At 35.5% G+C, this 27,026-nt stretch overlaps 4 protein-coding genes across 4 annotated transcripts; all 4 read right to left on the bottom strand.

The window, feature by feature from the left end:
- Positions 1–1,013: 1,013 nt before the first annotated feature.
- Positions 1,014–3,216, bottom strand: LOC108212077 (cytochrome P450 93A3-like). The gene is made up of 2 exons (XM_017383807.2): positions 2,245–3,216; positions 1,014–1,748 (listed from the first exon to the last, which is right to left on the bottom strand). Exons 1-2 carry the CDS (start codon positions 3,151–3,153, stop codon positions 1,092–1,094), a joined length of 1,566 nt encoding a protein of 521 aa, XP_017239296.2. The 5' UTR covers positions 3,154–3,216; the 3' UTR covers positions 1,014–1,091.
- A 691-nt stretch (positions 3,217–3,907) lies between these two features.
- Positions 3,908–5,842, bottom strand: LOC108213340 (cytochrome P450 93A3-like). Its single transcript, XM_017385124.2, has 2 exons — positions 4,783–5,842; positions 3,908–4,663 (listed from the first exon to the last, which is right to left on the bottom strand). The coding sequence occupies exons 1-2, from the start codon at positions 5,686–5,688 to the stop codon at positions 4,007–4,009; spliced, it is 1,563 nt and encodes a 520-aa protein (XP_017240613.1). The 5' UTR covers positions 5,689–5,842; the 3' UTR covers positions 3,908–4,006.
- Positions 5,843–7,155: 1,313 nt separating this feature from the next.
- LOC108213673 (cytochrome P450 93A3) lies at positions 7,156–8,951 on the bottom strand. Its single transcript, XM_017385467.2, has 2 exons — positions 7,994–8,951; positions 7,156–7,909 (listed from the first exon to the last, which is right to left on the bottom strand). The coding sequence occupies exons 1-2, from the start codon at positions 8,900–8,902 to the stop codon at positions 7,253–7,255; spliced, it is 1,566 nt and encodes a 521-aa protein (XP_017240956.1). The 5' UTR covers positions 8,903–8,951; the 3' UTR covers positions 7,156–7,252.
- Positions 8,952–12,836: 3,885 nt separating this feature from the next.
- On the bottom strand, positions 12,837–20,373 carry LOC108211776 (1-acyl-sn-glycerol-3-phosphate acyltransferase 2). The gene is made up of 11 exons (XM_017383459.2): positions 20,094–20,373; positions 19,873–19,995; positions 18,633–18,672; positions 18,462–18,535; positions 18,156–18,215; positions 17,044–17,121; positions 16,751–16,909; positions 15,082–15,207; positions 14,762–14,854; positions 13,783–13,869; positions 12,837–13,197 (listed from the first exon to the last, which is right to left on the bottom strand). Exons 1-11 carry the CDS (start codon positions 20,172–20,174, stop codon positions 12,976–12,978), a joined length of 1,143 nt encoding a protein of 380 aa, XP_017238948.1. The 5' UTR covers positions 20,175–20,373; the 3' UTR covers positions 12,837–12,975.
- Positions 20,374–27,026: the final 6,653 nt, after the last annotated feature.

Here is a 27,026-nt window from a genome sequence, read left to right as displayed (position 1 = left end):
TGGTTTGGAATTTTTTGAAAATCCAGTTAGTTGGGTTATAACCGAAAAAAAATCCGGTTCGTCTTTCAGTTAAACTGAAGTTATATATATATATATATAATTTCCACAACATATCAAGAGGTTACACAAATGCTGAGTATATTGTTGCACTGTGTTCATTTCTATCAGTGCAGAAGAAAGGAACATTCACCAAGTTAATGGCCAATTAAAACTATCAACTAGTTTACATCTAAAAAAGCTCTATCTTACTTTTTTTTGACAATGCAGACTTATATGCCTTACAAATTAGTATTTGTTCTAATAATACTCGAGGTGAGCCAGAGTCAAACCCGGATGTCCCGAGATAACAGAGGATAAACCCATCACGGCTATCCGATCGTGCTCAGTTCTACCTTACTTTTATTTAATAAAAGGGATTCCTTGCTTATTCGTCGTAGTACTTTCGAATCCAAATTTTGGCTTCTTTTCTGCAATTTTTTTTTTAAAGTTAGGTTTTTATATAACCGATCTGAAAAAACTGAAATATTTCAGTTCAGTTTCGGTGCAGTTTGAAAGAAGAATTCGGTTCGGCTCGATTTTCAAAATTATGAAACTTCGATTTCTATTATTTCGATTGGGTTCATTTTTGACCGAACTGATCGTCTGTCTTTAGGCCTATTATTATATATTAAGTGACCCGTTTTCACAAATTTTTAGAATGTCGGAAGTTGGATTCCAGAGAAGGGTCAAAATTATCGGGTCATGTGCGAAAGATCAGTAAGTAATATGATTTTTCATCTTAATATAAATTTGAATATTTGTTTCTAAATTTTTAAAACATATTATAAGCAAAAAATATACTCGAAATTTAAAATTCACCTAAAAAATATTTTCTTCTCACATATTTTGTATAAAAAAATTTATCAAACAACATTTTCACTTTATAACTTACCTTCACTTTTGTTAAGATTCAAACCTTCTAAAATACAAAATACATATTGAAATTTTTTTGTATCAAGAGAAACGCCAGAGCATGATAAAAATCGATTTAGAAAATAATGCAGGCATGCTGTATAGGCATAAAGAGAGGTACAATGATATTGAATCAGACCCTACATGCATGGAAATGGATCAAGCCTAGCAACTGGAACACAAACCAAAGGATGAGCCCTGGGAAGTGTCAAACCCAGGCCTTCTTCCATGCTCACAGTATTCTCATCATTCTGTCCTGCATTTTCTACTTCCCATTCAAAACATTGTATCAATACAGCAAGAGTTGTTTGGACAACCTGCAATGCCAGTGAAGTCCCGGGACACCCTCTTCGTCCGCTTCCAAAAGGCAGCAGATGAAAATGCTGGCCTCTAACATCCAATTGGCTCTTACCATTCTTTATATCTTCAATACTCATGTCAAACCTTTCGGGTTTGAATTCTAGTGCATTATTCCAGTAGTTTGAGTCACGGCCTAGAGCCCAAACGTTGACAAATAGTCTAGTCTTGGCGGGTATGTGGTAGTTTGCAATGGTACAGTCTTTACTTGCTTCTCTTACTATGAGTGGACCGGTAGGGTGAAGTCTCAGTGTTTCTTTTAGAATTGCTTGAAGATAAGGGAGGTTCGCGATGTCAGATTCTTCAACTAGTCTGTTCTTTCCAACAACAGTGTCGATTTCTTGTCTAGCTTTTTTCATGATGTTTGGATGGTTTATTAGCTCTGCTAGTGCCCATTCTGTTGTGATGGCAGAAGTTTCTGTTCCAGCTGCAAATATATCCTGCAATTTTGGGTTATTTGTCAACCGTGATTAGTTGCCAAACATTTCATGTAAAATTACTCGTTTCCACTCTATAGCTTAATAAAGAACATGAAATAAATGTCAACTAATTACTTATGTACTTTGTTAATGCAAGATGATTTAATTAATAAACTCTGGCAACTCTGCAGGCTAACCTGATGCTCTACAGAATTATACTTGAAATTCATGTATATTTTTATTCAGTTTGACTTCGTTTTAGCATCTATACTAATTCCTAAACATATTAGTATCACAAGAATTTCAGAGAAGGGACCGTCATTTTTCTGTGATTAGAGCATCTCCAATGGACGATGGTGGTGATTATGCCTTTGCACTCGAGGGCCTTAAAGCGACTGAATAGATATGATGACTTTGACACTTATAGTAGTAGAGAATGAATATCATAAGACCACTAATGTGAAGTGCTAGATCAGATATAAGCTACCAATATGAAATTTATGGGGAAAAAAGTTACCAGTATGAAAGCCTTGATGTTCTCTCTGCTCAATTTTATCTCAAGGCTCTCATCTTCTGATATATCAAGTAAGATATCAAGCAAATCTTTTTCTTCAGGTCCTGCATCGCTATTTTCTTTTCTCTTCCTCCTCACGTCTCTGTGCTCCTCTATAATCCGTTCCATCATTTTGTCAAACCTCCCGCGTATATCCACAAGCCTTTTCCTGATTCCCTGTAAATCCAAATTCTTGCAAAACCATATATAATCAGAGGCATTAAACTTCCCTGTAATTTCAGCGACCTCTTTGATTAAGTTCTTAACGTCTCCAGCTTCATCCTCATTCTCTGAGCACCTCTCCCTCATTAGCATTCTTGAAATAACATTGTTTGTGAGCCTCATAAGCTCAGCTCCAATATCAACAGCCTTTCCAGCTTTGGCCTTTTTCAACAGTACATTCACCATACTCTCAATCTCGTGGCGTCTAACAGGCTGAAGAAGATCAAGAGTTCGACCACCAAGAAGCTCAGACATGCAAAGTTTCTTTACAAACTTCCAGTATGGTCCATACGGAGCAAATGAAAAATCTTGTGAACCATAGGTTAGGTAATCTGTTGCCTCAGTTTGAGGCCGGTCTGACCAAGACGCCTCATGTGTTTTGAGAAACTCTTTGGCCATTTCAGGCGATGAGGCAACAATACAAGGATTAGAGCCAAGATAAATATGGATTAAAGGTCCATAACGTGTCGAGAGCTTGTGAAGAGCCTGATGTGGTATTGGAGCAAGAAGGTGAAGATGACCAATGATGGGAATTCTAAGAGGGCTTGGTGGAAGGCTAGAGGTGGTTCGACTTTTGAATATGGCTCGTAGAATAATGGTTGAGATGAGCCAAATGAAGAAGTAAACAATATAAACTTGAAAATCTTCCATTGAAAAGTTAACTTGGCAAAGAACAGGCAATATACAATATGGTGATGATTCCTCCTGCTGCAGTTTATATAGAGTTAACAATAGCTTGGTTGAATTAGTATAAGTTCTGCTTCCAAATTAAATAATCAAGTCTTAATGATTCAGACATCTTTTAGACTAATATTAATATGGCTATCAGTTGGATTGTGATGGGTAATTTCTGCAGACTGCTGTTTCAGAGCTGAGCATGATGCCGGCACCAAAGACTAAACAAGGTTGCTTAATATAGGCACTGTTGTTTCTAATAGTTTTTGTTCGTCTTAACTTTCTTGTCGTGTATTTTTATAATCTGCCTTAATTTTTTCTGATATATATATTTCTAAAATTAGTCGGTCATGTCAAATACAAAATACAAAAGCCTCGCGATTTAGCAGGCAGTAGTCAGTTTTAACTTTACTTTTTCTCTGTAATGAGACTGTCTGGAGATTTGAATATGTGATATATGGATGCCAAGCTAACACTTGAAGCCAAGCATGACCTTCCACAACTCAGTTGTACTTTTGCCATTCGTATCAGTTCACTATATAACTAACATTGTCGAGCCAGGGTGCAAGATTGTCCTCTGCAACCTTTTAACTAAAATCTCTTGAAATGCCTTTCTGTCGTTTTCTTAAATATTCCATTAATGACTCTAGTATCATAAAATAGGCATGTTGGGTGCACACATGGCAGCACAGATTGCTCATAGGTTCTTACCAATAATATTGCAGAGTAGTAAAATCACTAAAGGAACCAGTGTACCTGTGCATATACCTTTTCCTTTTTGATAGGCACTTCAAAGTGATATTTAAACGTTACAATATAAAGACAGCTCCTAAATGGATGGGAATGGATCAAGCCTAGTAACTGGAAAACAAACCAAAGGATGAGCCCTCGGAAGTGTCAAACCCAAGCCTTCTTCCATACTCACAGTATGCTCACCATTCTCCCCTGCACCTCCTACTTTCCATTCAAAGCATTGTATCAATACACCAAGAGTTGTCTGGACAACTTGCATAGCAAGTGAAGACCCTGGACATCCTCTTCGTCCGCTCCCAAATGGCAACAGATGAAAATGCTGTCCTCTAAAATCTACTTGGCTTTTCCCATGGTTCATGTCTTCACTACTCATAAGAAATCTTTCAGGTTTAAATTCAAGTGCATTTTCCCAGTGATTCGTGTCACGCCCAATAGCCCAAATATTGATAAAGACTCTAGTCTTTGCAGGTATGTGGTAGTCTTCAATGGTACAATCTTCACTCCTTTCTCTTACTGTCAGCGGACCAGCAGGGTGAAGTCTGAGTGTTTCTTTGACAATAGCTTGAAGGTAGGGGAGATTCACGATATCAGATTCTTCAAGTAATCTGTTTTTTCCAACAACATTATCTATTTCTTGTACGGCCTTATCCATAATTTCCGGATGGTTAATTAGCTCTGCAAGCGCCCATTCTATTGTGACAGCAGAAGTGTCTGTTCCAGCTACATATAAATCCTGCAATTTAATTAGTAAAGAATAAGTAATCAAACCCGTGACATCCAGTAAGGAGAGCGAGAGAAATACCATTAAAACAAGAGCACGTCAACTAATGTGTAAACAAAGAAATAATTTACCAGTATGAAAGCCTTGATGTTCTCTCTGCTCAATTTAATCTCAAGGCTCTCGTCTTCTGATATATCAAGTAGAATATCAAGCAAGTGTTTCTTTACTTCACCTCCATTCCCATTCTCTTGCCTCTTCAGCCTTGCATCAATGTGCTCCTCTATAATCCTCTCCATCATTTTGTCAAACCTTTTACGGATATCCACGAGCCTCTTCTTAATACCCTGCAAATCCAAATTCTTGCAAAACCATATGTAGTCGGATACATTGAACTTGCCTGTAATCTCCGCTACCTCTTTAATCAAGCTCTTAACTCGCGCAGCTTCATCCTCATTCTCTGAAGACCTCCCCCTCATAATCATTCTTGAAATTATATTGTTGGTGAGCCTCATGAGCTCATCACCAATATCAACTGCCTTTCCACTTCTAGACTTCTCCAACATTACTTTCACCAAGCTCTCGATCTCATAGCGCCTAACAGGCAGTAGAAGATCAAGAGTTTTACCACCAAGAAGCTCAGACATACATAGTTTCTTCACGAACTTCCAGTATGGTCCATACGGAGCAAATGAAAAGTCTTGTGAACCGTATGTTAGGTAATCCGTGGCCTCAGTTTGAGGCCGGTCTGACCAATATGCTTCGTGTGTTTTGAGAAACACTTTTGCCATTTCAGGAGATGATACAACTAGACAAGGATGAGAGCCAAGGAAAATATGGACTAAAGGTCCATAACGCGTCGAGAGCCTGTGAAGAGCCTGATGTGGTATAGGGGCAAGAAGGTGCAGATGACCGATGATTGGAATTCTAGGAGGGCTAGGCGGAAGACTAGAGGTGGTTCGAGTTTTGAAAATGGCTAGTATGATGGCAGAAATGATCAAGAGGAATATGTAAACTAGATAAACTTCAGCGTTTGTCATGCTAAAATTATCACAGAGAAGGAGAGACAATGTGGATTGCTCATGATGCAGCTTATATATACTTTATGACCCTTAAAGCATAACTGCGTGCTTAGAAAAGAGTCACAGAAAGCGGCCATTTGAGCATTTTTTTTCTGGTTCTTGAATCAGAAAGAAGGGTCATAGATGGCTGGTATTTAAATAAATATAAAATAAGGGTCACGGAAAATAAGGGTTTACAGGAATCATATTAATTATATTTTCCTTAGCTCGAAAGCTCATTTTTGGGTTGAGAGTGGATCACAGACGCTCATTTTTTAGGCATAATTTTGTTTTCATGTTAATGATTATATAGGGAGTCGAATCTGAGTCTTCCCGAGACTGAGTTCTGATATCATGTTAAGTGACAAATTCTCTTAAAACCTCGATGAGGAGGCTTACCAGGATCTTATAATATTTTTAACAAGAACTGCCTTGAAAAACGTGGTGTTGATTGCTCTGGATGCAGTTCATATGGATAAACCAACAATATATATCTTGGTTGTATTATTGTAAATGCAACGTGCTGCATCCATATTTTGGGCATTTTGGCAATGTTAACATTATCTTCTTTTCACCTACCACTTGTATTATTAAGGTCAAGCAGAATACTTGGCATCTGGCAGGAACAAAAATTCAAGCTTCTTGCCCATAAGAAAATCAGGACCCGTTACTTGCATTGTATTCGTTAAATTCTTATTCAACATCAGCGGTAGATAGGGCAGCCTGATCACGTAACCAGGCAGCCTGATCACCTGGATTCTGATACAGTTGGTTGCGGTAGCCTATAGGTCTATCTCGAAATTTTATATTATCACACAATCAAGTCTTTTCTGATATTTAGTAGTTTCCAAAACTGCAGTTTTTTGCGAGTACGTGATTAGGTGAGTATATGTTGTATAAAACGTAAAATAAAATCATACTAAAATTGCTATTAGTGTTGTAATTTGTTAGAGCGCGAATGGATAGCCCAAGTGGTTGGGTTTATATATCCTCTGTTATCCTGGGATGCCCCGTTCTAATTGGATCATTTTATATAATAAGCATAGGGAGTTAATAAATCTATATATTTTTTGGGTGCATATGAAGCCCCAAGAAAATGAAGCTTAACTAACTTGAAGTAAAACGAGGGAAAATTTACACCTGCAGAATTTGTCAGATGAGGACTATTAGAGTAATAGTTGTGAAAAACAAGAATCTTCACTAATTTTCAAATCTCATTCTTCTTGACAATCTCAAGACTTACAACTGCAGTTCTCCTCTCCGGGATCATACTACCTGCTTGCTAGACATATGCACGGATGTTTAATTCATTTGATTCGAATGAACCCGATTTAACTTCATTTTGACATAGTTAGATTTGAACCATGCTTAACGCCACGTATTTCTATGTATCTGTAGCTCGAAAATTATTGGAGAACAGATTCTACTCTATAAGCTTTTACCATATATTCTGAAAATACAATATATCACAAAGAAGTTTCCAATGCTTTGGTGACTCGGCCTATATGGTCGTATATTTATAGTTGTTGCATGGTTGTCTAGCCTACATAGATGGAAACGGATCAAGCCTAGCAACCGGAACACAAACCAAAGGCCGAGCCCTGGAGATTGTCAAACCAGTACCTTCTTCCATGTTCACAGTACTCCCACCATTCTGCCCTTCACCTCTTACTTCCCATTCAAAACATTGTATCAGTACAGCAAGAGTTGTTTGGACAGACCGCAATGCTAGTGAAATCCCTGGACACCCTCTTCGTCCGCTTCCAAATGGTAACACTTGAAAATGCTGCCCTCTAACATCCAACTGACTTTTTCCATTCCTTTTATCTTCACTACTCAGGAAGAACCTTTCGGGGATGAATTCAGGTGCATTTTCCCAGTAGTCTGAGTCTCGGCCAAGAGCCCAAACATTAACAAATAGTCTTGTCTTGGCGGGTATCTGGTAGTTTGCAATGGTACAGTCTTCACTTGCTTCTCTTTCTATTAGTGGACCGGGAGGGTGAAGTCTCAGTGTTTCTTTTACAATAGATTGAAGGTAAGGGAGATTTATGATATCGGATTCTTCAACTAATCTGTTCTTTCCTACAACAGTATCTATTTCTTGTCTAGCTTCTTTCATGATGTCCGGATGGTTGATTAGCTCTGCTAGCGCCCATTCTGTTGCGGTGGCAGAAGTTTCTGATCCAGCAAAAAACAAATCCTGCAATTTAATACCAGAAGAAATTATGTCTCATCTGTGATTGTTTGCCAAGCATTAAAATTAATTTAAAATTACTCATTGTACCAGTGTGAAAGCCTTGATGTTCTCTCTGCTCAATTTAATCTCACGGCTCTCATCTTCTGATATATCAAGTAATATATCAAGCAAGTTTTTCTCCAAATGTCCTCCAATGCCATTTTGTTTCCTCGTCCTCCTCAGGTCTACGCGATCCTCTATAATCCTCTCCATCATATTGTCAAACCTTCCGCGTACATCCACCACTCTCTTCCTGATACCCTGTAAATCCAAATTCTTGCAGAACCAAATATAATCAGAGAAATTGAACTTCCCTGCAAGCTCAGTGATCTCTTGGATTAACTTGTGTACTTCTTCAGCTTCGTCCTCATTCTCTGACCACCTCTTGCCCATAAACAGACTTGAAAATGTATTGTTGGCGAGCCTAATAAGCTCAACTCTAACATCAGCAGCCTCTCCAGCTCTGGCCTTTTTCATCATTGCATTCACCATACTCTCAATCTCATGGCGTCTAATTGGTTGTAGAAGATCAAGAGTTCGGCCACTAAGAAGCTCAGACATGCAAAGTTTCTTAACAAACTTCCAGTATGGTCCATACGTGGCAAACGCAAAGTCTTGTGAACCATATGTTAAATAATCTACCGCCTCAGTTTTAGGCCGGTCTAACCAAGATGCCTCGTGTGTTTTAAGAATTTCTGTCGCCATTTCAGGCGACGAGGCCACAATGCAAGGCTTGGAGCCAAGGAAGAGATGGATTAAAGGTCCATAACGCGTCGAGAGCTTGTGAAGAGCCTGATGTGGTATAGGGGCAAGAAGGTGCAGATGACCAATGATTGGAATTCTCGGAGGGCTAGGTGGAAGGCTAGAGGTGTTTCGAGTTTTAAAAATGCCTCGTAGTGTAATGGAGGAAATGATCAGAAGCAGTGAGTAAACTAGATAAACTTGATAGTCTGTCATGCTCAAATTTTGTTAGAGAACTAGAGACAATGTGGTATGGTTTGCATAGGTTGCAGCGCTTATATACTGATTTTAAAGGGTAAGAGAATTTTAATACTCAAGGGTTTAGATATTTATATGTATTGTTATTGTTCTATTATTAGGTGTTGATTATGTGAATTATTGGTTGATTTTGTTAATTGTTGTTGTTTGGTTGGAGATTTGGTAATATTTGGTGCTTGATTATTGATTGTTGGAATTTGTTGGGAGTAATAACGACTTGTTTTTAGGTATAGATTTGCTTACCTTCAATAAATAATAATATTATATATTAAATAAATACTTTATACATATAATGCAATATCACTGACTATGTACATAGATATATATCAACACATATATTACATATAATGTAAAGGAAAAAATAAATAGAAATAAGTTATTTAATTTCTTTTATAGGAAGTTAAGTCAAGTATAAGTCCTCATTTAATTTATTTTAATTATTGTTATTGTTTAAAATTTTATTGACAATTTTTTTATTATTCACCCTTTAAACGGGATGTCGATTGTTTAGGATCCATTTTTATAAAAAAAATACTTAATTCATCATCTAGCATGAATCATAACGTTTTGATGCTGCCTTAAAATTGATTTTTAGATTTTATAACACGCTCTAAGGTTGAGTTACCTCTCGTATACGAGACTTGCAATGAAATGGATTTTAATTTAGATTGTCAAGCAACTTGAACTTACCAACATGAAGTCTCAACTCCCAAATACAGAATTCTGATTAAAAAAAAAACTTTGGTCGTGTTTGGAAGTTAGCGGTTTGAGAAAAAAGTAGAGGTTTGGAGTGAGTTAGAAGTTTGACCATTAATTCAATCCGCTAATGGTAGTGGTTGATAGTTAGCGGATTGAAATAGAGGTTTGATCTCAAAAAGTTAATTTTCAAAAAGCTACTTTGAGGAGTTTTTGAGTTAATGGTTTTGATATGTGTCATAAAAAACTAATGAAACAACTATTTACCAAACAGTTTTACATTAAACCGTTAATTCAATCCGCGAATCAAACATCTATTTCAATCACCTAGTCAAAACATCTAATTCAATCTACTATCAGCTTAACAGTTAATTTCCAAACATGGGAAAAAAAACTCCCAAACACAAATTAGAGAAGACTTGTCAACTCACGGTTAAGGAGTAACCAACACGTTATAATGTGCCAATCAAGTCATAATTAGTTTTTATCAGCCAAAAGATGCACAGTGACTTAGCATAATAATTGCTCAATAATTTGAATAATTTTATATTATAGATGATTTATTAATATTAATTACTAAAATAATAATCACATCAAACTTGTTCACTTTTTATAAACTTCATGATCTAGCATGGAATCAGAATGTTTTGATGCTGGCTTCAAATTGATTTTTAAATTGTATAACATGCTGTAAAGTTGAGTTACCTCTCATATGATGAGACTTGCAATGAAATGGATTTTTAATTTGGATTGTAAAGCAACTTGAACTTACGAACAGGAAGTCTCAACTTTCAAATACAGAATTCCGATAAAAAAAACAAAAAAAACAAAAGAACTCCCAAACATAAATTAGAGAAAACTTGTCAACTCATAACCAACACGTTATATGTGACAATCAAGTCATAACTCATAACTAGTTTTTGATCACCCAAAAGATTCACGGTGATTTAATATAATAATCACTCAGTAATTTGAATAATTTTATATTATAGATGATTTAATAATTATTAAAATAATAATTAAAATAATAAATTTGATAGATTATTTGTTGTAGTGTCGAAACTAATTTTGTTTAAAAAGTAGGTTAATCAAAAAAATTTATCCAGCTAACTTTGACTTTAAATCATTTTTTAGATTAGTTTTAATTTTAAACTGATTTTTAATTTAGTACACACATTTTTGCTTAGGAATGAAAATCACTCGAAACCAATTAGGCCATAATCCCAGGCAACACGCTCCTGGTCTTAAAAAATGCAGAAATAGACCCAGCTCTCAGTCCAACTTTCCTGGCAAAACTCATCACCCAACTAGAAAATTCTTGCATGCATTATGTCACCACATCAGCCTATAAATACACACACATTCTGCTCTTTTACCATTCACTCCAATTCTCTAGCCATTTCATTGCTGCTGCTACTACTACTTGTATCATCATAATGGCTCAGCTTAGCAGCTTCATTTACAAGGCCCTGATGGTTGCCCTGCTGGCCTCTGTCGCGGTATCCGGGCAGCAAATGATGCCTCCTTCTCCTGCTCCCTCACCCACCGCCGACTCAGCCGGGTTTTCTCTCCCTGCTTCCATCGTGTTCGTCGCGACTTCCCTGATTTTCTCTCTTGTTGCTCTCATCAGGATTTGAGTTTCTTTGTTTCGTATATGATAAATGTACTCTGTTTGTTGTGAATAAAGATCAATGTATCATTTCAGCATATTTTGTGTTGTATCTTATACATGTACTACTGTTCCGAATAAAAATCGGTGTATGAGTATCATTCCTCATCATATCGTCGAATTTTTGTTAGGTTGTGAATATTTGTTCAGAATCAAGCACTTTTTTAATAATTTAAGCTTATAAGCGACAAATGAGTATCTCTTCTTAGGAGGAAGAGCGAGCGAACCTTGATATCCCGATACGACACAGGATAAATCCATCAACAGGCCTATCAAACTGATTTAGTAACGAAAACTGAGGTCTTCCAACACGTTGCAGATTCGAAATTCCTTTACGAATTACGAGGATGCAGTGCGTATAAATTAGCCTAGGAAACAACTAGTGTAGGAAAAACCAATGTTGCCTATACTGTTATTTGGTTATAAATAAAGGCATTTCATTTCTTTGTAAATTTCACACAAGAAAAGTAGAACCAGAGTCCTAGATTGAGATAGCCACGACACTAAAATTGTATGAACGTAGAAAACAGCTAACATAATTCCACATTATAGAAGTCATCACACGTTAATCTACAAGTTCTATTCAATGTGTGACTGTTCCATAACCACATATAAGTTCCATGGAGAAAATTAGCAGTACTTAGGTAGTTAAGTGACTAGAACGAAAGAATAAGCCGAACACTCCAAGTGAAGAGTTGAATTAACTGGGAACCGATTTGGAGTGACAACCCGAGAATCACGCGGTAACTTGCAATAAGCACATCAACCACCCAATTAAAACTTGTCATTTGTCTGCCACGTCATTTGCAAAAAAAAATTTGGAAACAAAATTTGGGATACGTTGCATTACCCGGAAAAAAGACTACCTATAATCGGGTTTTAAGTTCTCATTTTAAGCGAAGTCATAGAACTAACTGGTATAAACCTCAAATCTTCTTGCTTCATTTTTCTCTACTTCAGTCATTTTCTTGCTTCATTTTTCTCTACTTCGGTCTGCTTTTCTGCTTACTCGAAAGCAGAATGTAAATGAAGTAGTCACTGTATCGCATCTGATTCTATGTTAGGTACCCAAGAAATTTTCCCAATTTCTTTTCCCAAATTCTAGTCGGCAATGTTTAACCAGTTCCACTCACATTAATAATATTATTAATAATAATGAGACCAATGTATGCACATAAACCATCCAACTAAAATCAGCCATTTGTTTGTCATGTCATTTGAGAAAAAAATTTGAGACCAAACTTGGTATACTTAGCATACACTCACACATATAGTTTAATATGATAATCACATCAAACTTGTTCACTTCTTGTAGAAACCTTTAATAATTCAAGTAACTGAGACAACTTGGCCTCTCTTAATTTTTAGTTACAAACTACTGCTTACATTTCAGTACAGATTACGTTAATCATTCTTCTACCAGTCTAGGACGAATGTTACCAGATTTCTCTTAGATTGCGTTTGAGAACATATACTTTTTTTCAAAATTTGGATACCAAATGACATGATTTCAGGTGTCATTTCAAATTCTCAGCATTATACTAGTATTTGAATGCACTGGATTTTAAATGAAATTTAAATCCAACTTTTTTTATGTATCCAAACATGTCATTTGATCAAATTCAGGATTTCAATGAAATCCAAGTTCCCAAATATGCCATTATAGTTATATATTTGGCTTCACTGGTTTTGCCCTGACAGGTTTAGACAGACTAGCAGGGTTTGAGCGCTCTGACTGCGTTGATTGTATTAGAAATTGCATGAGTACCGTCAAAACAGCCAAGCCTGTAGCAGAAAATATAAGACCCTTCCAAGAAGACAGGAGCGATGACCATTGCAAGAACTTTAAGGTTCCTAAAATGAGTAGACAAGCCCAAGCGGTGACAACCTGTTTACACATACTTGAGTTAGCCCCAGAAACAATACCCTTACCAAAGAAACTGGTGCAGACTGCAGAGTGCAGGGAAAACAAAGACTACATGTTTTGCCAAATAACACCACCCGGAAATATAAGCTATGCTGCTCGCAGATCCTTCTCAACTATTATATATCAAGCACATTATTGTTACACTATTATGTTGCTTGTCTGTATTGTTATACTAGAAAACATTGCAAGACAAATGCAAGAGAACATTTCAAATTGCTCTAAATTTTTACAAAATACACCAAAGTTACAGTCACTTTTGCAATAAAATCTACACATGGGACGTTTTGTAAAACACATAGGCATATACTTAAAGAATTATCCATAAATAAACCTAAAAGATTCAATGATGATACTTGTATGGCTTACAACAGAAATCAAAATATGAAATCCACTTTATAATTGATGATATTTAACCCCTTGATTCATGGTAACCACAAAAATATCTTTAGTAGTACATTTTCAAGTTATGCTTTACACAAGACCATTAAAATTGGGGTAAAGAGAACAACACATAATGTGGCTACTGTTTAATCATATTTATCTTACCACAAGAGACTTCAATGGTCGGCCAATTTCATGCAACTCTCCATCACCAAAACTGCCGTCCTCTTTATGTTTGTCAAGTAATTTATCCTAGTTACAAATTCCAGAGCAGAAAATCAGCATATGCTCAAAGCAGAATTTCAATGATATACATCAGATTTTATAGTTTAAGCATTACATAAACTTGCTAGTACATAAGTACCTTGGCAGCCAGACCTTTTAATTTGTTGTTTGAGGGCTAAACCCACCACCAACGGCCATTATATTAGTGTTTTATAACCTTAATTCCTGACATAATACTCCACCTAGTTATAAATTAACTCTTGGCATATTTTTTTTAAAATGCATTTGATTTGAACTGAATAAATTTATCTGTTTTTAAATTGCATATATTTCTCAATTAACAGCCTAATAACAACTTCTTTTGACATCAAAGCTGACAACAAAAGTATGTTGAAGGAAAAGGCTAAACTAAAATGATATATTGACTGCATTAATTTCAAAGTAAATGGTGCGATGTATATGTTAGACACAGTACTGTAGGTTACCCCATACCGGTTGTGGGAGGGCAGGGTGGGTGTTAGTAAGTGTGAGGGAAGTCCTCATGCATCTTAACAGGAAAGGCTGGCACACTTCACAGGGTACAGTCACCACTTGGTTTGCTTTAGGAATCCTAAACCCAATATGAACGGGACAGGGTGCACTTTAACAAGTGTGAGGGTCCTTGGCCTACACGCTAGAGGCTGTGAATGAGATAAGCCCAATAGCGCTCAACAATTACTGACTGCGGGAAATAGTTAAGTTGTCCATGGTGCTCCTATCAAGCACCCATATAGCCAGTATTGTAACACATGTGGCAATCAAAGGTGCTGGATAAACATCCTCTTAATCAGGTCAATAGATGAGAAAGAAAAGCATCACCAAAGGTGCAGGATAAGCCAATTACTTAATCAGGTCAATGCATGAGAAAGAAAAGTACTACCTTAACCAAGAATACATCTTTACACCATTGTGCAACAGCTTCATTCTTCTCAGGCAAATCCTTCATTAAATGCCTTTTGATGTGAACATGCACCTGCAACAAAGCAAAAAACATTTGGAACTGATATGATTAAATAGTACACTTTATTATCTGCATAGACTTTTCTTCAAGTTTATTTTGTTAAAATTTTGCAGATCGTTCAATAAAAACCAATATTGTAAACCATTCTTTGTGGAGTATACTGAGTATCGGATTATTGCCAAAGTAAGCACTTCATCCTAAAATATTAACAAACTGCTTAAGTATCACAATTGACTTACCACAGAAGGTTGCCCCTTTAAAAGTCTTAGCATTGTGGGCGGAGGCGAGTCTTTGGGGAACGCGAATGTTAGATCATAAATAGCTGGAACAAACTCACGCATGTGATTTACTGCGGCAATAAAACCCTGAAAATAATATGTTTCAGCTAATTCCAGCAAAATGATATGAACTGAATTATGAAGAAGAGGAAGAAGATTATATTGCTTCATATGTTTTCATATTATGATCTGAAGCAAGAAGGTTCCAAAGTATATGATTTTAAAGTCTTTAGAAATTACATTAGCACTATTAGAAACAGGCTAATAACTGTCTATGATGTTAATGACAGACTCGAGAAAATCAATGAGTTGTGCAAACAATCACTAGATAGTTACATTAGGTGCAAACTCATAGTACTTGTGTCAAGAGGTTCTAGTATAGTAGGTTGAGCGTTTATCTTTGTAACTTGCAAGTCAAAATCTGGACCCTCAACTGGAGTAAGTATTTACTCAAGCCTTATCTGACAGACGTTATGCTCAGGGTTGTCAAAGACGAAGATCTCAGTAATTCGTGAATCAGGAAGCAAAAGAATCTATAATTCAAATGTCGCCTTCAGTATGTCCATTTCAAGTATGTATACTTTTCTTCAAACGTTCCAACTAATACAGCAGACTTGCTCTATATCTTGAACATTAGGTGCAGTCACAACTGATGCTAAAACCAACATAGTCACATAGAGATGCATGTAGTTCTCATACTTCTAAAAAGGATCTTGAAAATTCATCTAAGCAATCTCAAACCATAGTAATAGATCATCAGATATAATCTCTCTTCATCCTAAATCCAACAACTGGAAAACACCAAAGACACACACACATCACCGTAAAATGTTGATTACTGGCAAACACTGAAAGAGAAAATCCTTTTATCCTTCATTACTCATTGATGCTGCACAGCCCCTCTCCTTTATCCTTGATTACTATTTAACTAGTACATGAACCCACCGGAAGATAGAAGATTTACATTTTGTCGTACTTTGTCCCCTTATTCAAAATGAAGGAAAATGATTACTTAATTAAGCTGAGCTCCCGAGGGACTAATATTTACTACTAGTCAACTAGTATATAACAGAAAACAAACATCATGATACTTCAATATGCTGTAAGTAATAAGCTTTTCGTGTTCCCAAAATATGACACCTATTTGTCACCTAATAATTTATTCTTAAATATTATTTTAGAAAAATATCCCACAGGCAGAATCCATATATAAACTCAAATTGCATGTAGTATCATTGTTTTTAATATATAGAAAAATGAAGAAAGGAAAAAGTAAATACACTATGCAGCATGTAAAAAAACATAAATTTCAATAAAATGTACATAAGACCTTCGTGTACATCTGTATAAAAAGATCATCAATCCAGTTGAATAATAGTTTACCTTAACTCGCAACCCAATCACTATTCTAAATAGATATGAATATATGATTATAGTATGAAGGATAAAAGTCCAAGATGAGCAACAAAATATGTTATCACGAAAATTTAGATCAAATCAAAACAAAAACACAGTATCTGCAGATTAACAACATGACATACGCTGAAAGCAATACAGGCTTTACCAAATGATCTCTAGAAAAATAAAAAGGCACAAAGACAAAAAATTTCATGAGTACCAAAGACCTAACCTTCGTTCTTGGAATCAGAACATTCCTAGGAAAAGGCAATCCCATTGTAGATGCATATTCCTGAGCGGCTAAAAGTTTCGCCTGTGTGAAGCGAGTACCTTCAACAAATAGCCCCAGCCAGAAAGCACATGGGAATTCCCTTAAGCGCTGAAATCCGGCCTGACAAAAAGTGCAGCACAGTACTTACAAAACCATAAATATCCAAGTGCCACCAACGAGATAAAAAAAACAAAAAAGCAAAAGTTGCATCAAATAGCATGCATCTAACCTATTACGAATATATCAATCCATACCTTGAGAGTATTTTCATCCTTTTCCCAACTCCTTTCTAAAAAGATAGCCCCAGAAAACCATATTGACCAACCCACAACCTGTACAAGTTGGCACTCTGCAGCTGTAAACTCACTGACAATTCTGAAAACAACAGGTGTTCACTGACGCTATACAAAATAACTATGATGCAAACATAGAAGACACAGTAGGAAGCCAAATAAGTAGGATTTACAAAAACTTAATCTTTGCACATGGTATTCAACACCCAGAGTTTTCCGCTAGCTACTTCAAGTTCAAAAGCATAAAGAATTTTTCTTACTCGACATCCAAGCCATCCAGAATATACTAAAATAAACAAATAAACCTCACCACTAATATGTGTAAGAGAAAGATCAACATATAACATTCCCACAATAACCATGTTTTTGCATTTTTATTTGCAATGCGACACATTAAGAATATTCCAGATTGTTCAGTAGGCTTAAGAAGCTAGCTGACAACATGGAGTTTTTCCTTCACTTTTTTTTTGTTATATCAGCCTATCTGTTCTGTGCCAAATATACAGAAAAATGAGAAAAATATGAAAGTTCTAAACATTAGTTAATATGCACCTATTAATATCAATTAATAATCAGAGTTATGTATTGTTTTGCTAAAATCCTAATTAATTACATAGCAGACAAGCTTTGCTTTACTTAAGGATTTCAAATATCAAGTAGTTTTTTCAGATCAGTTAATACTCTAATCTGGTTAACTTGTTGCCTGGTATATTGGCTCTCAATCCACTCATGAGTTCAATTATGCATTCTTTTATTTCCTCTCCACTGTCCTCCCGGTGACATGTAGGTGAGATAAACAACTCATATGTGCCATTTTTGGAAGAGACACCAGCATCTACCAAATGTGTACAATTGTACATTAAACATCTTTAATACAAATTGATTTAAATTACTTCCATCTTCTGTATATTTAGTGTAACTATGCTCTACCCGATTAGTATGTCAAATGCTAGTCTACTGCTCCAAAAACCTAAGAGGCTAAAGCAAACAATTCCTATTTTTGATTCGAGTTCAATTTGCAGATGCCTTCAAAAAGTGACGTGCAGAGCATAGATGAAATTTCTGTCACTTACAGGAAGGTATCTTGCTGATTTCTTTGTCACGGCAAATGAACTACCAAGGCAACCAGCTCGCTGTCAAAAAGAAGAAACGGTTCCAGCAAAAGCATACCATATGTTAGCCTCAAAAATGTAAAAAACAACTTTTAGATTAGACAGAACTGGAATGATGCAGTTCCATATTTTTTTTTATTCCAAAATGGAATATATCTCGCACTGTTAGACTGATTCTGCTCTCTACAGAGATAATGAAATCAATTTTGCCTATGTTTCTCTAGAGATCCACATGCATATAGATAATGAAAGTTTTGATACAGGAACCTGAGCCAAAATCCAGCCAACCAGCCAGTCAATATCACTTTTGTGGTTGCATATGACGAGCGCATGTTCTTTCCCTGGAATATATAACATCATTATTGACCTCTTAGTGCTGGACAGGCTTATCACCAAATAGAAACAAACACCTTGCACAAAACCAATATTTGCTCTTACCCATCAACTGGAATGTTTCCGCATCCGCATACACTTCAATCTGCAACAAAAATCAATTTATCAAATTTTTCGGCAAAAATTAAAATTAGCTTATTAAATATAAAGGAACTGGCAGGTGGCAGCTACCACAAGTACAGTGAATTTATAGTAATCACAATATTTTTGGGTATTACTGGCTTTATCTCAATCCAAAACTACTTCACGAGGACTCCTCATTCTTAATAACCATCCTCCTCCTCCTTCCACAACCAATGTCAATGTCCACAACAGCCATATGACCATGTGCTTCTGGAAGCAACAGCACCTACGAGCCTAACTGGAATGAATATCTCCTTGGAGAATGTTGTATTATGGCTCCGAGCTGGCCCTAATGGGAGTGAATTACTTGGTACACAAAAGAAATAGTCCAAAGGCAGTGGTACTTGCCAGTGTCAAGACCAGATAGATTGTTGAGTAATTACAAATTTATTGTAAAAGAGCATACTGTCGGTTAATAAGTGCGAAAGAACCCAAGAGTACTGACAATACTTGCTGCACTCGGTTCCGATTTTCTGTTCTGAAGGAGGTATCATTTTGTTTTTCCCCAAAAAAATTTCAGATGATCATTTATCATTTTTTTTGTTGCACATTGACGATGCTTATTATTGCAAGTAGAAACAAAATATCCAGTTAAAGGCTTAAAGCAATAGTCTGAGTAAGGTTTTTCCTATATAGAACTTTACACTAGCAAAACAGTGTCAACATAATTAATCATCAAAACTAAAATGTCAAGAAGTTGCATCTCAAATAATCAAAATATCGAAATGTGTTATACTGATTAAACATGGGAAAAGCTAAAATTGTAGTTCTCTTAGTAAACACCCCTTCAAGAAAAAGAGAAAGTAAAGGATTGCACTAGTAGTATAAAATTACGGTTTTTCTAGTATGTGGCTATGGGCACATGCTAAGCACTAAATTTTATAGATTTGAGACATTTTGATTGGCTCTTCTTTCTTAATAATAGTGGACCCATTGCATATATAACAACCACACCAATCAAAATGTCTCAAACCTATAGAATTTAGTGCTTAGCATGTTCCATCTACTTTTAGTTAGGCCAAAGATTTTAATTGATGAAGATTTTTGTGCGGACCATCATTATTAGCGCTATTAGACTCCATAGAATTTCACCATCTAACTAAAAAGTGGTTGTTAGTTTGCGCGGAAGAAAATCGGTATAATAAATTATCATATCAGGTACCTTAAGCCCAGCCCACCAGTCAGCAAGCCAGACGAATTCAAGCCACAAGAGCTCTACAATCACTTTGTTGATCCTTATATACGTTTTCTTGGAAAATGGCCACACAGTTATGAAGAAAAACGCCTGAAAAACATTGAGTAATAGTATCATTGCTATTTTATCTGACAAGAACTTGAGAGTGATTAGCAACTAACAAAATCATTAAAAAAAAGAAGACATGCCTGAATGAGATTAACGAGTAATCCTGAGAAAAAGAAGATGGCCCCCAGTGGCACCACATAGGCTGCTGTTGGAATAGCCATGGCTGATTAAGAGCGAGAGTTGAGAGAGAGAGAGAGTAAAAAGTGTGTTTTGCAACAAAGATTGTTCTAGTAGTTGCCAGTTGCCACTTCCACCGAATAAGGGCGCATAGGTATGTGTGCAACAATTAAGGTGGCTGCCTGAAACCAGGGACGGAGCCAGACTTTTGAACTAGTGGGGGCAAAATATAAGAGAGAGGGTAAGAAAGGAAGAGGGGCAAAAAAATTGCTATAAAAACTGCCAGAAGGGATCGAACTTCTACCTCCTGGGTTAACATAGAACACCTCAACCATGGGGGCAAATAAACAATTTGATGAGAATGATAGTAGAAATATATATCTACTGGGAAGGTCAGTGGGGGCAAATACCCCCACTGCCCCCCCTCTAAATACGTCCCTGCCTGAAACTACTGACAAATTCTGACAGCTGTCCACTTCATCGTTTATAGTATGCACTTTTAAGCATACACGTGTGAATGCTTATTACTCTAGTTTCAAATTTCTGTCGTTCAAATAAACAAATTCGTGTGATAGTATTTGGTTAAAATTATAGAAATGTTTTTGATCTATGGTTTGTATTTAATTAAAATTTTGAAATATTATTTTTATTCATAAAATATTAAAATCCCATTTTATTTATATGATAATTATTTAAAATTTAAATAAATTAATATAATATATGAGAGTACGGGATATCAGATTAATCTCAGTTAAGGACCAGGCCTAAATCAGGTTAAACGACTCCATCTTGTCAAAACAGCCAGGCTCATTTGTACTAAAAACACAAGACTCGATCACATTTCACATTTGAGAAACTTTGTCACTTCTTCACTTCAATACGCTTATTCTGCACTTCTTCGTACTTTTGTATACTGCAGTACGGCTATTATTACAGAACTTAGGATTCCTTGTTAGTATTCTGCAGTACGACTATTATTACAGAACTTAGTTTTAGTGAGGATATAATTACAGAACTTAGTTATTCCTTGTTAGTATTCTGCACTTCTTCATACTTTTGTATACTGCAGTACGGCTATACGGAAATGTTGTTCTGCACTCTGCTTATCCATTGTTCTTCACTTTTTATTCAGAGTCGCTTGGTCTATATTCCTTATCGTCATGTAAGCTAGAAAGTAAATATTGTTCTGCACTACTTATCCTTTGATCTTCTTTCTTTTTTTTAACATTCACTTTGATCTATATTCCTTGTTAGCATCCTGCACTTCTTCATACTTTCTAACTTAACGTGATTTCTACTCCTAGTTCTTTATGTATTGGTGAATTGCTTTTTGTGTAATGCAGTACGTCTATTAGTGACCGTGTTGTAGTACTATATATAGTGGATTACTTCATGTAATATAGAAAGTAAATATTGTTCTGCAATACTTATCCATTGTTCTTTTTTTTTTCAGAGTCGCTTTGATCTATATTTTGAAGATTTTATTCTACTTTAAGGCTGCTTGTCGGGAGTATTATCACCGTCCTGTTTGTTGCACTTTACTTGGGTCGCTACTTGAAGCAATAAAGGATCTAAATCAAGGCCCGAATTTAATTTTTTCTATTGGATTGGCTCACTACACCATCATGTGTTACACTTTATCAGACGCTTTCAACCAAATACACGCTCACAAAGGGAGTGTTCTTTCCTTTTTTGTTGCTGCACTTAACAATGCTCAAATTGGTATGGACAAAAATACAAAGATCATGTTGCTGTAATCAAGTTTGAATGCTCTGCAATTTTAGCTCTTGCAGAACCAAGAAGTATAGTTTAGATGTTACTTATGTAGTGTTGAGATTGTGAATAAAATAGTCTTGGTTTGAATGCTACATCTTTTAAATGATCAAAAACTTCATATTCTGATTATTTCCTATGTCCATAGTTCCTAACAGCTTGGTACAATTGTAACAACTAATACCCAGATCAAAACTTCATCGATTGCAGGACACACCACTAAACAGTAGTATAGAACACTACCTTACCAAGCATCAATGACTATTTGAATTGAAGTACAAATCTTAAACTTAGAACACCCAACAGATAATCATAATCAACAATTTTTAAATTGTCATTAAATTGTCAGGTAAAGAACATACAATACAATCACTAGTCAACTTTTTTGCAAGTACTCCTATAGTGCCCTGTTTGATCACACAAATTGCAGTTTCTTTTTTGTTTTAAATCTTGAGCTTCTTGCATCCCAGTAGGAATACGTGATGCAATTTTTGGTCTGCCTTTAGTCTTGCACTTGGCCGAATCACGGATAGTAAAATTTAACTGTGTTGCTTGAGAACCTTCTGCCGTGCTTGATTCCACATTGTTGGTCAACAATGGTAACATTTGTATCTTCTCAATTTCGTGAACCCTTTTCAGCGACTCATGTATTGTATTCTTCAGTTGTTCATATAGCTCCCTGTGACAGATTACTTTTTCATATACTTTGTTGAGATCACCCCGTAATATCCAAGCTTCCAGTAACCCCTTTTGAAGTATTAGTCTCATTAGCTTCAGATTCACCATAATTCTGGCAAGATATAGTCTTATATCTTGCGTTTAACGTCCATCTCTGTAAAATATATTCTTCGGGAATAACCTTCACACGTAACTTCTGCTTCATGATATACAATATATGCTTGCAAAGAATCCCCCAGGTCTCAAATCTTGCACGTGAACACTTACAAAATTTTGTTGAAATATCCACCTTAACAATGTGTGCTTTCTTATGCTCCTTAAAGTCTACCTCATATGTGGTCACAACACCCTCTTTTACTCCCTTACTATGTTGACAATGCAAAATCTGACTAAATTCATTCTGAAATATTTTGAAAATATTTCTACATAAACTCATCCTGCATGAGCCTCTATAGAGTGCATATTTTTAAAATCGGGAGCTGTGATCATTGAAATCAAATCTTCTTTCTCTTCTGCGTCACGACGACTTGCAATTGCTTTCTCATATTACTCAATAAACTCGGATAAAGGAGTGTTGCTATTGACATATCCATCAAAAAATGAATTCATACTCTCACTTTTTTGAGAAGACTTCATGCCTGAGAAATAAGTGAACAAGTTTGTGATCAATTGTGAATTACTCAAATTATACCCAAAAAAAATATTTCTCGCTAAATTAGAATATAACATCCTTGAGTATCATTTAAAAATTTCGGAAGTATAGATACCTGCAAAAAATGTGTCTTTCAAATATGCTTTCACCCAGTGACGTCGTTTTACATACATATTTTCAACCCACTTCCAAGACTTTGCCATATTCCTTTGAGACTCGGTTAATTCTTCTTTATTTGGCTTGTATTTCTCACATAACAGGATCCAACTTTTCTCGGATTCTTCGATAGTTTTAGACTTCTCACTATTCTGCACTATTTTTTTGTAACTCTCTCTGTTGCATACAAAAGTTCTTCTTATAATAACATCACTATTTCTAGACTTGTAAGTAGAATACCTTCGAATTGCAAATCCGTTTGTCAAAGCAAAAGTATTGTAGAAATCATATGCTTCTTCGTGGGGTTGAAACTGTAAACCCTCTCGAGGTGTAAGTGATGTTCCTGTACTGCTGATATCATTATTGAGGTTATCTTCCAAGTGATCCGATAAAGAATGTAAGTCTTCTGGTATAGAACCACGGGATGATTGATGATTTTCTGAGTACAGGATTGTGGTATGTGAATGCTGATATGATGCAAAAGTCACGTATTGTTTTCATAAAACGTGGGTGTGTATTGTTTTTCATAAAACGTGGGTGGTCTAGGGTTTTGTATAAAACTACATGGTTCATGTAGTTTCACCTTATTTAAGAAATATGCTTATATCAGATTTATGATCTCATATCCCTTTTCTCTTTATAATATATAATATATATAATTCATTAAAATCTCAATTAAGTACGTCACAAACTTAATTTGACTGCCAAACAAAATTAACTCAAAAAGAGTATTGCATATGGGTTGATTGTTCTGACTCGATTTAAAGTGCATGTTTGCCGTTGAAATTAGTTCTACAAATCCAAGCCAGGATTAATCTCTTTTTTCCGTATTTAATTATTCACTAATTTGTTATTTCTTTCACTTTATAATTTTAATTTAGACCGACACTTATAATATTTATTTTAATTTAAATAAATAAATTTTTATTAATATCAAGACAATAATTTCTTTTTTCAAAAAAATTATTTTGTCAATTTCTAGAGAATAACTAATTTTTATAATTAAAAAAACCATAGTTAGAATATTAATATAAAGCAAACATATATATTTTTACTATTTATCTTAAGATTCACAATCAAAACATAACATGAATCATGTAATAAGAACTTATTAAGTATGTAATTTTTGCCAGCCTTCGCTGTATAAATGTGTTCAGCTTAAAGATTTAGGATTTGCTGAAGAACTTATTGAGTATGCAGAATGTAGCGGGGCACCAAATGAGGAGGTGTTTACACAATTATCAGGCCACTATACCAAATGAATTCTAACCATTTAAATATTAATTTCATGTTATTACGAAATTACCACGTATTATGAAAGTCAAATAATCATGTATTTTAAACCTAACATATATTACATGTTATTTAGGCTCTTACTTGATCACTAAGAGCCTAGTACTGGGCAATAATCATTTCCAAAATTACCTTTTATTGGGATGGAACCTTGATTTAATTCTCACACCAAAAAAATAGCCATCCCATAGTCAGACCTAAAGATGGCCTGTTTTAATTGTAGGCGGTGGAAATTGGAGTAGTTAACTTTTGCAGATGTTGCTTCTAACCAGCTACACTCAACAGCATAATTCATAGGCTAAAAGAGATGGCGAGTGTATATTTTTATGGATCATGCTTGATGCCTTTGACACTTTTCTTAACCTGTATGTGAAAATTACTATCAACTGCAAGAATCAATACTTAAAGCTGCAAGAATGCACATATATGTGAGCACCGGAGGACCAAACTGCCAAAAAGGTCTTGCAAAAATGATGGCCTTTGGAGAAGAAATTGGCATGCTAATTGAGGTATAATTACATTTTGGATCTCTTTTTTTTGGATAAAATTGAAAATGAACCTCGACTCTTTCTATCTTGTCCTCTTGGTCAATGGACCAAAAAAAGGACACAAGGGAGTTCTGGCCATTAATCTAACTTATTTTATCTCAGAATGCAATACCATAATTATTCTTATAGTTGTCTTGTAACACTTCAGTCTCGTCGAAAAATGAAAATTTATAAGAAAAAGCTGGTTTACAAGCAAAAATTCAAACTTAAGTTCCCCATTAACAATATTATAGGAAGCTAGTTGTCCACAAGGAGAGACTATGTACAAGTACAACATTCCACCACTGTAGACAAGATTGTAAGAACAAGGCACAAAATTGGCAACGGTATAAAATTGTTTAGCAGTCCATTCTTTATCACCAATGCAATATGTTAAAACTGCGATCAACATCGACCTTGTCAGCATTGCGCGCGATAAAAATTTCTACTGAAAGAAGAGAACAATAACATATATTTTTGGTGAAAAGCTTGGAATCGGAGAAAAAACTTGTTGATTTTCTGGCATCACACACACCAGTGCGTATGTTATCCAATAACAATCAAGCACAGATTAATTAACACACAAATTCCATAAACATAAACAATCCACAGACATAATCCAAAACCAATCCATATATAGAAAAATCCAAACCAAGATCAAACCATATTAATTTATTCCAACATTGAACCCAAACAATAGTTCAAAAGATAATAAAACAAAATATCAGCCTAATTGCCGTCATTGTCACCCATTGAGCTGCCTTCTCCCACCTCCTCGCCACCATTTTCACGTCCTTCAACATGACCATTACCTGCACAGTTTGGGGGATCATGTGCTTCCGTTACCGGAGACACCATCACATGAGGAAATCCGGGTTACTGTATTCTACAATTTTTCCCCAAATTTTATTCAGTAATTCTTTTGTTTCAGCTTGAAGCCTGTCATTTTCGGCTTGGATAGCATCATTTTCCTCCTGAAATTAAAAAGTTGAGAGCTAGGTTAATTAAATGCAAGTATCAACTACATAAATAAGAAGCAGCATAACTGTACACTAACTAAGTTATCTTATTAGTACCTAGACTACATATATACAAAAAAGGCAAAACTCGACAAAGTCATGAAAATTTTAATACCTTGATTTGAGTGAGCTCATTCTCCAAGTTACGTTGGACTTGTTTAAGCTCATCCATTCCCAACATGTTAAACATTCCCGATATGTTAAATTGTCCACCGTCGTTGAAGTAGCTAAATTTAAATTACAAAAAAATATGTCAAGACAAATTAATTATGTAAACAAATAATTAATACAACATAATTAGTACTATATTCTCGATTAAGGATAATAAAACTAGCTAGTTTGCAGAGACGAGAACATGACAATGTATAAATAATGTATAAATAATTTTGATCAATCTTACTCTTCTGATGCATTAATTGGTTGCTCATTGTAGCTACCAGTAGCAGCAATTCCGCTTCCACCATCAACAGCAACGACAACCATATGGGTATTCCCACCTCGGTTCTGATCAATCCTGCCGACTCCGCTTAGGCCACCCTGTTCTGTTACACTGTTGTTAATGTTTTGCTCCATTTCAATCTGTAGATGCCACAACATTATAAGGTGAAATATTAGTTACATCATATAATTTGTTATTTGCATGTGTGTCATGTATATGACTATGTTGGTATACATTTTAATCAGATATGTATATATAACTAAGAGGACCATGTATATATAACTAAGAGGACCAGAAAAAATTATATCTATGATTTTGTTAAGTGTATAGGAAGTTTTAGATTTGGTTTATTTGATGAA

The sequence above is a fragment of the Daucus carota genome, chromosome 3 (genome assembly GCF_001625215.2).
Source record: "Daucus carota subsp. sativus chromosome 3, DH1 v3.0, whole genome shotgun sequence".
Classification (NCBI taxonomy): Eukaryota; Viridiplantae; Streptophyta; class Magnoliopsida; order Apiales; family Apiaceae; genus Daucus; species Daucus carota.
The sequence above is the reverse complement of the archived record's forward strand: the minus strand, read 5'-3'. Positions and strand labels throughout refer to the sequence as shown.

Coding starts and splice junctions, on each gene's coding strand:
- LOC108211776 (XM_017383459.2), bottom strand. CDS start 20,174: ATGGCTATTCCAACAGCAGCCTATGTGGTGCCACTGGGGGCCATCTTC. Junction 18,673..19,872: donor ACTGGTGGGCTGGGCTTAAG/GTACCTGATATG, acceptor TTTTTGTTGCAG/ATTGAAGTGTATGCGGATGC. Junction 13,870..14,761: donor AAGATGTATTCTTGGTTAAG/GTAGTACTTTTC, acceptor ATTTGTAACTAG/GATAAATTACTTGACAAACA.
- LOC108213673 (XM_017385467.2), bottom strand. CDS start 8,902: ATGACAGACTATCAAGTTTATCTAGTTTACTCACTGCTTCTGATCATT. Junction 7,910..7,993: donor ACATCAAGGCTTTCACACTG/GTACAATGAGTA, acceptor ATTAAATTGCAG/GATTTGTTTTTTGCTGGATC.
- LOC108212077 (XM_017383807.2), bottom strand. CDS start 3,153: ATGGAAGATTTTCAAGTTTATATTGTTTACTTCTTCATTTGGCTCATC. Junction 1,749..2,244: donor ACATCAAGGCTTTCATACTG/GTAACTTTTTTC, acceptor CCAAAATTGCAG/GATATATTTGCAGCTGGAAC.
- LOC108213340 (XM_017385124.2), bottom strand. CDS start 5,688: ATGACAAACGCTGAAGTTTATCTAGTTTACATATTCCTCTTGATCATT. Junction 4,664..4,782: donor ACATCAAGGCTTTCATACTG/GTAAATTATTTC, acceptor ATTAAATTGCAG/GATTTATATGTAGCTGGAAC.